Source organism: Bos javanicus, chromosome 2 (genome assembly GCF_032452875.1).
Source record: "Bos javanicus breed banteng chromosome 2, ARS-OSU_banteng_1.0, whole genome shotgun sequence".
NCBI classification, from domain to species: Eukaryota; Metazoa; Chordata; class Mammalia; order Artiodactyla; family Bovidae; genus Bos; species Bos javanicus.
Window position 1 is genome coordinate 59,852,265 of NC_083869.1, and position 15,434 is coordinate 59,867,698.

At 39.0% G+C, this 15,434-nt stretch overlaps 1 protein-coding gene across 1 annotated transcript in view; it reads right to left on the reverse strand.

The window, feature by feature from the left end:
- THSD7B (thrombospondin type 1 domain containing 7B) overlaps positions 1–15,434 on the reverse strand; it is a 929,494-nt gene that overhangs the window by 292,234 nt on the left and 621,826 nt on the right. The window contains exon 13 of the mRNA XM_061439032.1: positions 5,443–5,706. Within this exon, the coding sequence (XP_061295016.1) occupies positions 5,443–5,706 (264 nt within the window). The remainder of the gene's footprint in view (positions 1–5,442; positions 5,707–15,434) is intronic.

Sequence of the window (15,434 nt, forward strand, 5' to 3'; positions counted from 1 at the left end):
CATTCACCATTTGTGACCATGTAAATGGACCTAGAGGATAGTACACTGAGACAAGTCAGAGAAATACTGTGTTATATCAACTTATATGTGTAATCTAAAAGTGTCAAACTCATAAAAACAGTAAAATGGTGGTTTCCAGGAGATAGGAGTGGAGGGATAAGACAAGGATAGAATAATTTTTTTTAACAGTATGAACTTGGAATGAGCAGTAAAGAAGCCAAAGAGATCTAATGCACAGTACAGTAATATGGACAACAATATAGTCTTATAACCAAACTTACTGAGACTAGAATTATTCCAAACACTGAAAAGAAATGATAAATATATAATATTATATGTGTGTATCATCATTGCAATTGCAATCATATTACAACCTACAAATGTCTTGAATTAAACTGTACACCTTAAATTTATGCAATGAATGTTATACATCAAATATATTTCAAGAAAATTTTAAAAATAGACCATTATGTATACTAAGGGCTTCTCAGGTGGCTCAGTGGTAAAGAATCCACCTACCGAAATGCAGGAGATGGGTTTAATCCCTGGGTTGGGAAGATCCCCTGGAGAAGGAAATGACAGTTAACTTCATTATTCCTGCCTGGAAAATCCCATGGACAGAGAACCTGGAGGGCTTCAGTTCATGGGGTCACAAAAGAGCCAGATACAGCTTAGTGACTAAGCAACTGGAGTGGGTAGCCATTCCCTTCTACAGGGGATCCTTCTGAACCAGAGATCAAACTAAGGACTCCTGAATTGCATGCGGAAGAATCTTTACTACCTGAGTCATCAGGGAAGCCCTAAACAACAACAATGTATTTTGTGTGAAAAACAAAGATCGGAGTAATCAACTCTAGCTTTTCCCAAATGGGTCCGTTACTTGTCTGTGATGTGTTTAATGTTTCTGAAAGTAAAATCACAGAATACAACACTGCAGACTAACTCAACAGGCAGTGCAATGACTGTGCTAACTAAAAATTATTAAATCTCAAATTGCATTCCTATAATGATCCAGGTATAGCCTAAATAAAATGAGCTGATATACTAGCAATATAGAATAAAGACAAACTATCATTTACTTGTGTGTTAAAAGTGAATTCAATTTGTTATTTCTGGTTACTGAGAAAACTTAATAAAATATAAAAGCCTTGATGATAGTGACCAAAATCTATCAATTTTATTTTATTTTTTTAGAGTTTACCACTCAAACATAAATTCTCTCTATTCATACCTTCTATAAAATCCCTAACTTCTTTAGTTTTTGTTTGTTTAAAGGTAATTAAAAACCAAAAAGTAGAGCAGGAACTAGATAAGCTCCACTGCTATCAATAGTCAAGCCTCCTCCATCAATGTTTACACCAACTGTATTTAACCATCATTCTTTTCTCTGTTCACCCATATCTTTTAAATTATGTCAAGGTTCAAAGATAATAAAAAGAGAGTCTTCTCCCTGTTTAGTGGCCAGGAGGACCAACCCCACGCTCGAGGCCAGGGACAGCGGCCAGGAGGACCAACCCCACACCCAAGGAGCAGTGGCTGCACGGGCGCAGGAGGGCCTAGAGGAGCTATCCCACATTGAAGGTCAAGAAGGGCGGCAGTGAGGAGATACCCCTCATCCAAGGTAAGGAGCAGCGGCTGCGCTTTGCTGGATCAGCTGTGAAGAGATACCCCACGCCCAAGGTAAGAGAAACCCAAGTAAGATGTTAGGTGTTGCAAGAGGGCATCAGAGGGCAGACACAATGAAACCATAGTCACAGAAAACTAGTCAATCTAATCACACTAGGACCACAGCCTTGTCTAACTCAATGAAACTAAGCCATGCCCGTGGGGCAACCCAAGACAGGTGGGTCATGGTGGAGAGATCTGGCAGAATGTGGTCCACTGGAGAAGGGAATGGCAAACTACTTCAGTATTCTTGCCTTGAGAACCCCATGAACAGTATGAAATGGCAAAATGATAGGATACTGAAAGAGTAACTCCCCAGGTCAGTAGGGGCCCAATATGCTACTGGAAATCAGTGGAGAAATAACTCCAGAAAGAATGAAGGGATGGAGTCAAAGCAAAAATAATACCCAGCTGTGGATGTGACTGGTGATGGAAGCAAGGTCTGATGCTGTAAAGAGCAATATTGCATAGGAACCTGGAATGTCAGGTCCATGAATCAAGGCAAATTGGAAGTGGTCAAACAAGAGATGGCAAGAGTGAATGTAGACATTCTAGGAATCAGTGAATGAAAATGGACTGGAATGGGTGAATTTAACTCAGATGACCATTATATCTACTACTGCGGGCAGGAATCCCTCAGAAGAAATGGAGTAGTCATCATGGTCAACAAAAGAGTCCAAAATGCAGTACTTGGATGCAATCTCAAAAATAACAGAATGATCTCTGTTCGTTTCCAAGGCAAAACATTCAATATCACAGTAATCCAAGCCTATGCCCCAACCAGTAATGCTGAAGAAGCTGAAGTTGAACGGTTCTATGAAGACCTACAAGACTTTTTGAACTAACACCCAAAAAAAGATGTCCTTTTCATTATAGGGGACTGGAATGCAAAAGTAGCAAGTCAAGAAACACCTGAGTAACAGGCAAATTTGGCCTTGGAATGTGGAATGAAGCAGGGCAAAGACTAATAGAGTTTTGCCAAGAATATGCACTGGTCATAGCAAACACCCTCTTCCAACAACACAAGAGAAGACTCTACACATGGACATCACCAGATGGTCAACACTGAAATCAGAGTGATTACATTATTTGCAGCCAAAGATGAAGCTCTATACAGTCAACAAAAATAAGACCAGGAGCTGACTGTGGCTCAGATCATGACTCCTTATTGCCAAATTCAGACTTAAATTGAAGAAAGTAGGGAAAACCACTAGGCCATTCAGGTATGACCTAAATCAAATCCCTTATGATTATACAGTGGAAGTGAGAAATAGATTTAAGCGCTCAGATCTGATAGATAGAGTGCCTGATGAACTATGGAATGAGGTTCGTGACACTGTATAGGAGACAGGGATCTAGACCATCCCCATGGAAAAGAAATGTAAAAAAGCAAAATGGCTGTCTGGGGAGGCCTTACAAATAGCTGTGAAAAGAAGAGAAGTGAAAAGCAAAGGAGAAAAGGAAAGATATAGGCATCTGAATACAGAGTTCCAAAGAATAGCAAGAAGAGATAAGAAAGCCTTCTTCAGCAATCAATGCAAAGAAATAGAGGAAAACAACAGAATGGGAAAGACTAGAGATCTCTTCAAGAAAATTAGAGATACCAAGGGAACATTTCATGCAAAGATGGCCTTGATAAAGGACACAAATGGTATGGACCTAACAGAAGCAGAAGATATTAAGAAGAGGTGGCAAGAATACACAGAAGAACTGTACAAAAAAGATCTTCATGACCCAGATAATCATGATGGTGTGATCACTCACCTAGAGCCAGACATCCTGGAATGTGAAGTCAAGTGAGCCTTAGGAAGCATCACTACGAACAAAGCTAGTGGAGGTGATGGAATTCCAGTTGAGCTATTTCAAATCCTGAAAGATGATGCTGTGAAAGTGCTATACTCAATATGCCAGCAAATTTGGAAAACTCAGCAGTGGCCACAGGACTGGCAAAAGTCAGTTTTCATTCCAATCCCAAAGAAAGGCAATGCCAAAGAATGCTCAAACTATCGCACAATTGCACTCATCTCACATGCTAGGAAAGTAATGCTCAAAATTCTCCAAGCCAGGCTTTAGCAATACGTGAACCGTGAACTTCCTGACGTTCAAGCTGGTTTTAGAAAAGGCAGAGGAACCAGAGATCAAATTGCTAACATCCGCTGGATCATGGAAAACGCAAGAGTTCCAGAAGAACATCTCTTTCTGCTTTATTGACTATGCCAAAGTCTTTGACTGTGTGGATCACAATAAACTGTGGAAAATTCTGAAAGAGATGGGAATACCAGACCACCTGACCTGCCTCTTGAGAAAGTTGTATGCAGGTCAGGAAGCAACAGTTAGAACTGGACATGAAACAACAGACTGGTTCCAAATAGGAAAAGGAGTACGTCAAGGCTGCATATTGTCACCCTGTTTATTTAACTTATATGCAGAGTACATCATGAGAAACGCTGGACTGGAAGAAGCACAAGCTGGAATCAAGATTGCTGGGAGAAATATCAATAACCTCAGATATGCAGATGACACCACTCTTATGGCAGAAATTGAAGAGGAACTAAAGAGCCTCTTGATGAAACTGAAAGTGGAGATTGAAAAAGTTGGCTTAAAGCTCAACATTCAGAAAATGAAGATCATGGCATCCGGTTGCATCACTTCGTGGGAAATAGATGGGGAAACAGTGGAAACAGTGTCAGACTTTATTTTTGGGGGCTCCAAAATCACTGCAGATGGTAATTGCAGCCATTAAATTAAAAGAAGCTTACTCCTTGGAAGGAAAGTTATGACCAACCTAGATAGCATATTCAAAAGCAGAGACATTACTTTGCCAAAAAAGGTCCATCTAGTCAAGGCTATGGTTTTTCCTGTGGTCATGTATGGATGTGAGAGGTGGACTGTGAAGAAGGCTGAGCGCCGAAGAATTGATGCTTTGAACTGTGGTGTTGGAGAAGACTCTTGAGAGTCCCTCAGACTGCAAGGAGATCTAACCAATCCATTTTGAAGGAGATCAGCCCTGGGATTTCTTTGGAGGAATGATGCTAAAGCTGAACCTCCAGTACTTTGGCCACCTCATGTGAAGAGTTGACTCATTGGCAAAGACTCTGATGCTGGGAGGGATTGCGGGCAGGAGGAGAAGGGGACGACAGAGGATGAGATGGCTGGATGGCATCACTGACTCGATGGACGTGAGTCTGAGTGAAGTCTGGGAGTTGGTGATAGACAGGGAGGCCTGGCGTGCTGTGATTCATGGGGTCGCAAAGAGTTGGACACGACTAAGCGACTGAGCTGAACTGAACTGAACTCCCTGTTTACAGTTTCAAAAATTCCTCCAGCTTGCCTAATTTCTTTTCTACAATTCTAGTCTTAATTTACGTGTACTTACACACTGTACTGTACAACATTTAATATTAACTTTTTCATTGGTATTTTGTCAACATCCTTATGAGACACTGAAGGTCTGATGCCTTCTATATAAGTGATTAAAGCACCAATAAACAGCATAAAATATATTCATTTGTGTTAGGTTTGGCTCTCTCAGAGAAAGCCTGTGCTCACACATAGAAGTATAGAGAAACGTGAGTCAAAGATCCGAACACTCACATTCCAGATAACCACTGTATATGTACATTTCGTATATTCATGCTTAATGAGAGGCAGTGTGTTTTTGACAAAGGAAAACTGAAGCAAATATTAAGAAACAAGGTTATGAGTTCTAGACCTGGGACACACATCCTGGGCTACATGTCAGTATTCTCATGGGTTACTCCTCACCCATTTCCTTACCAGAACTGTTGCAGTGGACAGGGTCAACAGGTCTTCCATTTTTATCAGAGCAGGCTACTGCTCTAAAGCGCAGGCCTTGTCCACATTCTTTGGTATCTCCTTGTAGCCACAGTCCTCTATGAGGCTCCTTTCTTCTCTCAGGAAGGATGCAATCTGACCAGTTTCCATAAGGATGAGATGTAAACACATCACAAGGACATGGTTCTGTTTCCACTAGAGGGTACAAGTCAGCATCCTGGCATTTCTCCTTCTTTCTGCTTTTCCCTGTTCCAACAAGAGACATGGATGTGTTAATTTCACATCTGTTGTTTTGCTAAGTTGTTCACATTTCAAAGCTCTTAAGCAATTAAGTCAAATAAAGCCTTTTTTTTTTTTTTTCCACTTTTTTTTCCTTTAACACAGAAGTAAATCCTAGGACAATGAAGCAATTCCCACAGCAACTTTGAAATTTAAGTTAATTGGGGGGAAAAAAGGCTTCATATTGGAGAGTGGCAAAAAATATTTAGAAAAAATTGCTACAGTGGCTTGAGAACTAGAAAAATTCTTGATTTATATTGATGTCTTTATAATTTGTTGATAAAAACTGACTACCTTGTCTCCGTTTTCCTTGAAAGTAATGGTTTCCAGGGAAGTGAACAAAATGGGGTAAGTATAACTCTGCCTTTTTTTCAAGTGACTTTTAAAAAAATAGTTTGTTTATTCAAGGAAAAAAATTATATCCTCCCAGACAATGGCCTTGGAGTTAGCCTGGGTGTCACCTGGGGTGTGGCGGACAAAGTGTAATTTATTTTGATTCCTGTTATCAGGAACTCAGAAATGCTGACAGAAACAATATATTGAAATAAATGCTCAAAGCAAGTTGGGTAATTTAATCTGAGAAAAAGATATGACTTGCACTTTGAGAGACCTTTTTAACTTAAAGATTTTAGAATATGACCTAACATTACCAGTTGACTTTTATGGACCTTTTAGGTGTAGTCCCAACTTTTGAGTAATGACAATGCAGAGTCATTTTTCAAAGCTGTGAGTACTTGATAATTATGTTTAATGGATTCTAAGACAGTCTGTAACTTGACTCAACTTTGCTACTAACACACTTCCTCTAGATTTTTAAGTTTTCCCAGATTTAATACTTTTTCTTTGTTTCTTCATTAGTGGGCCATTAGTGAGAGTCACGGCTGGTTATTTTAAATAGTAGGGAGCTTTATTAATCTATTTCCAGTCTTAAATGGCTGTTTTGGAAATGCTTGCTATAAGTTGATGATACATAGATTACTTTCTCATTGTGAAACAGTTTACATGTGCTGTGTTGCTCAGTCATGTCCAACTCTTTGCAACCCCATGAACTATAACCTGCCAGGCTCCCCTGTCCATGGGCATTCTCCAGGAAAGACTACTGGAGTAGGTTGCCATGTCCTCCTCCAGGGGATCTTTGAACCCAGGTCTCCCTCATTGCAAGTGGATTTTTGACCCTCAGAGTCACTAGGGAAGCCCACGAATACTGGAATGGGTAGTCTATCCCTTCTCCAGTGGATCTTCCTGACCCAGGAATCAAACGTGAGAGCCTATGTTGCATGTGGATTCTTTACCAGATGAGCTATAAGGGAGGCTCCAGATAGTTTACATTACACACAACAATTCTACAGTTGTCACCTGGAGGACCAGCTGTATCTCTTCTGTGATGCTTCTGGACTCAATAAATAAGGATTCCTATAGGTTATGAAAGATCTTGTAGAAGCTTTGGACACATCACTGTCTCTCCAGGGGGATATATTTCTTGCATCTACCATTAAGGCCACTTACTGAGAATAAGTTTGAGGAGCACTCCCTCTATCTCTGCTGTGAGCATTTACTGCATGGGAGACATATCAGTGGGTGAGGAGGATTAACACCTTCTTATCAGCATTCAACATACCCAAGTATCTAGTGCTTCTCACATGTCCAAAAAGCACAGTTTTCTCCATCTTTTATGTGTCCATTCTCTTCTCAACACACTTAACTCTAGATTTTCAGTCTACCTATTCCTTAAAACTGCTAACTCTTGCCGGAGTAATAACATCCTGAACTATCTTTTACTTTTTATCTTTCAGACTTGATAGTCAATGATAGCCTTGGAGCATTGACTACACCATCATTCTTGAAATGTCCTTTCACACCTTACCTTTCTGTCCCTCACCTCTGCTTCACACCCCCACCATCTTTCTGGGCATATCATATTCTGTTCATCTATTTGTTGAATTCTTCTCCCTCTGTACCTCTCTTAACTAATGGGTTTCCAAAGGCATAGACTGATACTCTCTTTTCTGATCCTCACAAAGAGCATAATCCTCTGTACCCCTTAAGTCCTTAATTATTATCTTCAGCTCAGATTTCTTACTCAAACTTCAGGGCCGAAGACTGAAAATCTACACCTAAAGGATCAAAGTCAACCTGGCAACAGCAACACTCACTCACTCTGACCATCATAACTTTTCCTTCTCCTTCTACATTTCCCAGTTCTACCAATACTCATATTTAGCCCTCCACCAAATTCCCAGCTTAAATCACTATACTGGCTGCTTTCAAGATTTTATGGCCACCATAACTCATTCCCTTCAATCTTTTCCCTGCACTTCAGTCAGGACCAACTTACAAAGTTAGAAACTTGATCATATCATTCATCTACTTAAAAGTTTCCAGTGGTTTACACCATTCATGGAATAAAGTCTAGATTCTTCACTTTGGTCACCAAAGTTCCATAGGATTGGGTCTGTTGATATTTGTCTCACAAATATGCTGCACCACTCTGCTTGTGTCATACTAAAAATTCTCAGTATTATTTTTAACATGACAGTATTATTAAAAATAATACTGAGAATTTTTAGTTCCTAAAAGCCACTCATTTAACTTCTGGTCTTTGCATGTTCTATTCCAGGAATGGTCACCAGTTCTACCCTCTCTATATAGCCTAGTTAATGACTACCTGTCCTTTAGGTCCAAACTGGAATTACTCCTCCAGAAAGTCATCCTTGAACACACTCTTTATCTCTGTTCTAGAAGAGGTATTCTTCTGGACTTGGGTAGCATCTGATGGGCAGAATGCTGGCTCTCCAAGAACGTTTACATCCTAATCCCTAGAACAACTAAACATCTATGGTAAAATAAACTTTGTAGATGTAACTAAGATTATGGATGTTGGGATGAGATCATTTTGAATTATCTGGTTGGGTTCAACATAATCACATGATCTCAAATTCAGAGAACTTTTCCAGGTTGAGTAGAGTCAGAGGGGATATAAGTGTGATAGAATAATCAAAGGCATACAATGTTACTGAATTTCAAGACTTTGGAGGAAAAGAACCATAAACAAGGAACGTAAGCAGCTCCTAGAAGCTGGGAAAGAAAACATGTTCCGCTAAACCTTCTAGAAAAAAAAAAAATCCTATCTTGACAACATCTTGTTAATAGTCCTGTAAAATCTCTGACTTCAGACAAAAAGAAATGTAAGGTAATAAATTTGCATTGTTTTAAGTCATAAAATTTGTGGTAATTTGTTACAGAAGTAATAAAAAAAAGAACTAATAAGCACCCTACATAACAGCTATTGTAGCAGGCACTATACTGTATTGTCACTATCCATACCAAAAATACCTAAATTATACTGCTGCTGCTGCTGCTGCTAAGTTACTTCAGTCATGTCCGACTCTGTGCAACCCCAGAGATGGCAGCCTACCAGGCTCCCCCGTCCCTGGGATTCTCCAGGCAAGAACACCGGAATGGGTTGCCATTTCCTTCTCCAATGCATGAAAGTGAAAAGTGAAAGTGAAGTCGCTCAGTCGTGTCCGACTCTTAGTGACCCCATGGACTGCAGCCCACCAGGCTCCTCCGTCCATGGGATTTTCCAGGCAAGAGTACTAGAGTGGGGTGCCATTGTCTTCTCCATAAATTATAGTGGAAGCTCTTAAATTAAAACCAAGTCTATCTATTCCTTTGTAGAGCTCCAAGGTCTAGCACACATAAATGATAAAAATTATTCCTTGAATAATTGAACAAAGTTTTCTAAAAAGATGAAAAAAAGGAAGACATAAGAGAGAGAAAGAATGGGAATAAGGAAAATGTTCATGTACAATGTAACCAAGTTACTGGCAGAACAAATATTCTGTAAAATGTATGCTGTCTCTATGTTTGTGATATCTTTCTTAATAACATGGGATCACTGTTTGAAGAAGGCTTTGAGCAAATTGGTTAATGCAGAGATAATTTTCACAATAAAAAACAAATTATTGGTGGTCCTTAACTTTGGAAAATTCTGAAAGAGATGGGAATACTAGACCACATGACCTGCCTCTTGAGGAATCTGTATGCAGGTCAGGAAGCAACAGTTAGAACTGGACATGGAACAACAGACTGGTTCCGAATCGGGAAAGGTGTACATCAAGGCTGTATACTGTCACCCTGCTTATTTAACTTATATGCAGAGTACATCATGAGAAACGCTGGGCTGCATGAAGCACAAGCTGGAATCAAGATTGCAGGGAGAAGTATCAGTAACCTCAGATATGGAGGTGACACCACTCTTATGGCAGAAAGTGAAGAAGAACTAAAGAGCCTCTTGATGAAAGTGAAAGAGGAGAGTGAAAAAGTTGGTTTAAAGCTCAACATTCAGAAAACTAAGATCATGGCATCCGGTTGCATCACTTCATGGCAAATAGATGGGGAAACAGTGTCAGACTTTCTTTTTTCAGGCTCCAAAATCACTGCAAATGGTGATTACAGCCATGTAATTAAAAGGTGCTTACTCCTTGGAAGAAAAGTTATGACCAAACTAGACAGCATATTAAAAAGCAGAGGCATTACTTTGCCAACAAAGGTTCGTCTAGTCAAGGCTATGGTTTTTCTAATAGTCATGCATGGATGTGAGAGTTGGACTATAAAGAAAGCTGAGTGCTGAAGAATTGATGCTTTTGAACTGTGGTGTTGGAGAAGACTCTTGAGAGTCCCTTGGACTGCAAGGAGATCCAACCAGTCCTTCCTAAAGGAAATCAGTCCTGAATATTCATTGGAAGGACTGATGTTGAAGCTGAAAATCCAATACTTTGGCCACCTGATGTGAAGAACTGACTCGTTTGAAAAGACCCTGGTGCTAGGAAAGATTGAAGGCGGGAGGAAAAAGGGACCACAGAGGATGAGACAGTTGGATGGCATCACCAACTCAATGCACATGAGTTTGAGTAAACTCCGGGAGTTGGTGATGGACTGGGAGTCCTGGAGTCTATGGGGTTGCTAAGAGTCAGACACAACTGAGCGACTGAACTGAAATGAACTAACTTTGATTACATTCTAGTCATAATCAGTATTAATCTTTGGATTCAGAACCAGCTAGTATTTTAAAAATATTTAAAAAAATCAATCTCCACTACAACTCTGAGGACATTTTTCACCTTAAATTAGAAACTTATAACTTATTCTACAAAAACACAAATCTACAATATTTAAAAGGTATTAGTTATCCAGTTATTTTGAATATATCATTTTTTAGTAACCTAGGTAGATTTTCTATTTTTTTAGACTGATAATTTACAGTACTGTATAAGCAACTGCTTTAGTTATCACTAAATCTAAAACTTGTGATTATCTAATTTGCATAAAACACAGAGAACACTCAGATATTAAACTGAAGACTCTAGTTAAAAAAATGGAAAAAGAAAAAATAAACACCTTAGATGGTCCCCTATACAACAAAGGGCTTGTATTCATGTCTGTATGCTTATCTGGGTGTGTCTATGTTACAGAATAGCATTGCTTTATAGTCTAAGCCCATGTTTTTTAATACTATCATTCATGTTTGAGATTGCTTATTTTATTTACTACCAAATTACATGGGGGAAACCAAAATACAAGCATTCGTATCACAACAATAAAAATAAGGCTTCAGAAGTGCACATTTTTCACTACTTATTTTTCTACCAAAGATATGGCAAACAAAAGAAGAGCAAAGAGTATTTTGCTCTCCATTCAACTTTACAAAGATTAACCCACTGTAGTTGCTGACTGACAGTGAACTCAATGTTTCAGACAGAGGAAATTAAAGACAATGACAGAATGCTTGTGGTTTGGACAAACAGACCCTTACACAGTTACATGCACTTCAGAAAGAATTCCAATAAATCACACTTCTTAACATCTTCCAATACATAAAAGCAATACAATCATTACATTGAGATTTCTGTTTTTTGTGACTAGCGGTAGGTTTCTACCAAGATGCATGCTGACTGCATTACCTAACAACAAAAGTTCAGTTCGTTTCACTCAGTCGTGTCCGACTCTCAGTGACCCCATGGACTGCAGCACGCCAGGCCTCCCTGTCTATCACCAACTCCTGGGGTTTACTCAGACTTACGTCCATTGAGTCAATGATACCATTCAACCATCTCATCCACTGTTGTCCCCTTCTCCTCCTGCCTTCAATCTTTCCCAGCATCGGGGTTTTTTCAAATGAGTCAGTTCTTCGCATCAGGTGGTTGAAGTACTGGAGTTTCAGCTTCAACATCAGTTTTTGCAATGAATATTCAGGACTGATTTCCTTTAGGAAGGACTGGTAGGATCTCCTTGCAGTGCAAGGGACTCTCAAGAGTCTTCTCTAACACCATAGTTCAAAAGCATCAATTCTTCAGTGTTCAGCTTTGTTCACAGTCCAACTCTCACATCCACACATGACTAACTAGAAAAAGCATAGCTTTGACTAGACAGACCTTTGTTGGCAATGTAATGTCTCTGCTTTTTAATATCCTGTCTAGTTTGGTCATAACTTTCCTCCCAAGGAGCAAGAGTCTTTTAATTTCATGGTTGCAATCACCATCTGCAGTGATTTTGGAGCCTGAAAAAAGAAAGTCTTGCCTCTGTTTCCACTGTTTCCCCATCTATTTGCCATGAAGTGATGCAACCAGATGCCATGATCTTAGTTTTCTGAATGTTGAGCTTTAAGCCAACTTTTTGACTCTCCTCTTTCACTTTCATCAAGAGGCTCTTTAGTTCTTCTTCACTTTCTGCCATAAGAGTGGTGTCACCTCCATATCTGAGGTTACTGATACTTCTCCCTGCAATTTTGATTCCAGCTTGTGCTTCATGCAGCCCAGCGTTTCTCATGATGTACTCTGCATATAAGTTAAATAAGCAGGGTGACAGTATACAGCCTTGATGTACACCTTTTCCTATTCGGAACCAGTCTGTTGTTCCAAGTTCAGTTCTAACTGTTGCTTCCTGACCTGCATACAGATTTCTCAAGAGGCAGGTCAGGTGATCTGGTACTCCCATCTCTTTAAGAATTTTCCACAGTTTATTGTGATCCACACAGTCAAAGGCTTTGGCATAGTCAATAAAGCAGAAATGTTTTTCTGGAACTCTCTTGCTTTTTTGATAATCCAGCAGATGTTGACAATTTGATCTCTGGTTCTTCTGCCTTTTCTAAAACCAGCTTGAACAACTGGTAGTTCACAGTTCATGTATTGTTGAGCCTGACTTGGAGAATTTTGAGCATTACTTTGCTAGTGTGTGAGATGAGTGCAATTGTGTGGTAGTTTGAGCATTCTTTGGCATTGCCTTTCTTTGGGATTGGAATGAAAACTGACCTTTTCCAGTCCTGTGGCCACTGCTGAGTTTTCCAGATTTGCTGGCATATTGAGTATAGCACTTTCACAGCATCATCTTTCAGGATTTGAAATAGCTCAACTGGAATTCCATCACCTCCACTAGCTTTGTTCATAGTGATGCTTCCTAAGGCCCACTTGACTTCACATTCTAGGATGCCTGGCTCTAGGTGAGTGATCACACCATCGTGATTATCTGGGTAATGCAGATCTTTTTTGTACAGTTCTTTGTGTATTCTTCCACCTCTTGTTAATATCTTCTGCTTGTTTGGTCCATACTATTTCTGTCCTTTATTGAGCCCATCTTTGCATGAAATAGTCCCTTTAAGTCACATATAAACTAGCTTTCACCACTACATCTTTGTAGCAGTTCCTTAGAGTTATCTAAGAGGCTATCTCCTGGGCTATAGTTATCATTCAGACCCTGGATAAAGCTATACTCACAGCATGAGTGTTGTGCATTTGTCTTTCAGTGAAAATTTTGGTGACCACTAAGGGACTCAGAATATACTTGTCTCATTTGCCTGAACTCTATCTGGGGCCTTGACCCTCCAGAAAAGGCCCTTTGTGCTAATCTACACCCTCAGGGAATCTAGACAACTGGGTTAGTCTCTCCTAGGTCTTGGATCTCCTGTGTTGATTCACAGTTCTTAAGGGTTTTTTTTTTTTTTTTTTTTTGGTGATTGTTAAACTCCTTGCCATTAAGAGTAAGTTTTCCTTCAACTTATATTCAAGAAGAGGTAACTAGGTTACCCGGATGAAAGACAATGGGAAGATTTTGCTCAGTTAAAAGCTACTGAGTGGGTTATTCCAGTTGAGAGAGGTTGGGAGCTTGCTCAGTTGAAATACACAGAGTAGTTTGGACTGGATGATTACATAGGAGGCTTGATTGGCATCTTTTCTTGAATACTTTAAGCAGAGTTTGTCTGAATAAGTTACCATGTGAGCACTTTCAGCTCCAAAGATAAGAGACACAGCTTTTCCCAACCAGTTACAGCTTTCTTAGTCAACTGGGAAAGTTATGACAGTGGCAAGGGCAAGCCCTCACACCATGCAATGGTCCCATGAGGAGACCCACTACTTAATTCAAAGACACTGGCTTTGGGGACACATATAACATTGGTCATCCAGTGTTCCAAATATCCATGGAAATTTTATACAGCCAGAGGGAGAAACAGACATGTGAAAGAGCTGAGATGAATCCAGGGTGCTTCCTAGAGGTGTTAAGCCAAACAGCATACCAGCCCACCATGCAGTCTTTTATTCTGACAAACTGACATTTAAATGGGAAACAAAGGCTTCAAAGCAGAAGAAAGTGGTGTCAGATAAACCTTTGACTCATATCCTGCCAGGTTCATATATATATATATATATATATATATATATATATGAGCTTATACTTACAAGTAGTTTGGAAATTAAGAAAACTTCATCCTGAAAAAGGTCTTGATGGGACTCTCCTGACATTCCAACAGTGGCTTTTACATATGCAGTTAGAGAAAAAGCTGGCTTTGTATAATATTCTTTCAAAATTCTTACCCTAAGGGAACAAAAGTCCTTCTAGGAAGAGCTTACAATGATCTCCCTGAGTCTTTGAGATGTAAATGTTCTACCAGGTCTTCTCAGAAACTCTTATCTAGACCATCTCTAATTTCTGAGATTGAAAAAAAAAGGGGGGGTGGTTAGCTTTTATCCAAGAGTAAACTCCAAGAATAAACTCATTCCAAGTTATTATAAACTAGTGAGTTTTATATTGTAATACCAGATTCATGTCTTAAGTTTTAAAATGAAGGTGTGAGATCTCTGATTATATGTCTGTGTATATATTATAGAATATTATATGTTTCTACCTTTGGTAATGTTTTATAAAAATTAAACTGTAAGAGAGACCTATTTAATTGGCTTAAATATAATGAAGTGCTTCAAGAAATTCTCAGAAATACAAGTTAACCCAATTTTTTTTAAGATCACATGATTGAGGATTAATCATTACCCAATAGAAACAAGCTTATTGGTTTAAGTAAAAAACCAATAGCATGACAACATTATTGTATCTATGTTTGCTGAATGTCAAAAAAGATCATGTTACCACTAACAAAATTTGTCAGCAAGAAAAATGATATTTTCATAAAGAAATTTCAATGCAAGCATGATTTTTAGGTGAATGCTAAGAACGTTTATGTCTTACTCTATTTCTACTTAAAGATAGTTTCTCTAGATCTTCTGGTAACTTGAAACTTTAGAGTTTTACTAAGTTAAATGATAGGGATTGATCAACTGTCTAGATTATTTCCAAATAAAATACAGGAAAATTTATACTTGCTTAGCAATTAAAATCTCAAATTTCATATTCTTACAAAAAAAAAT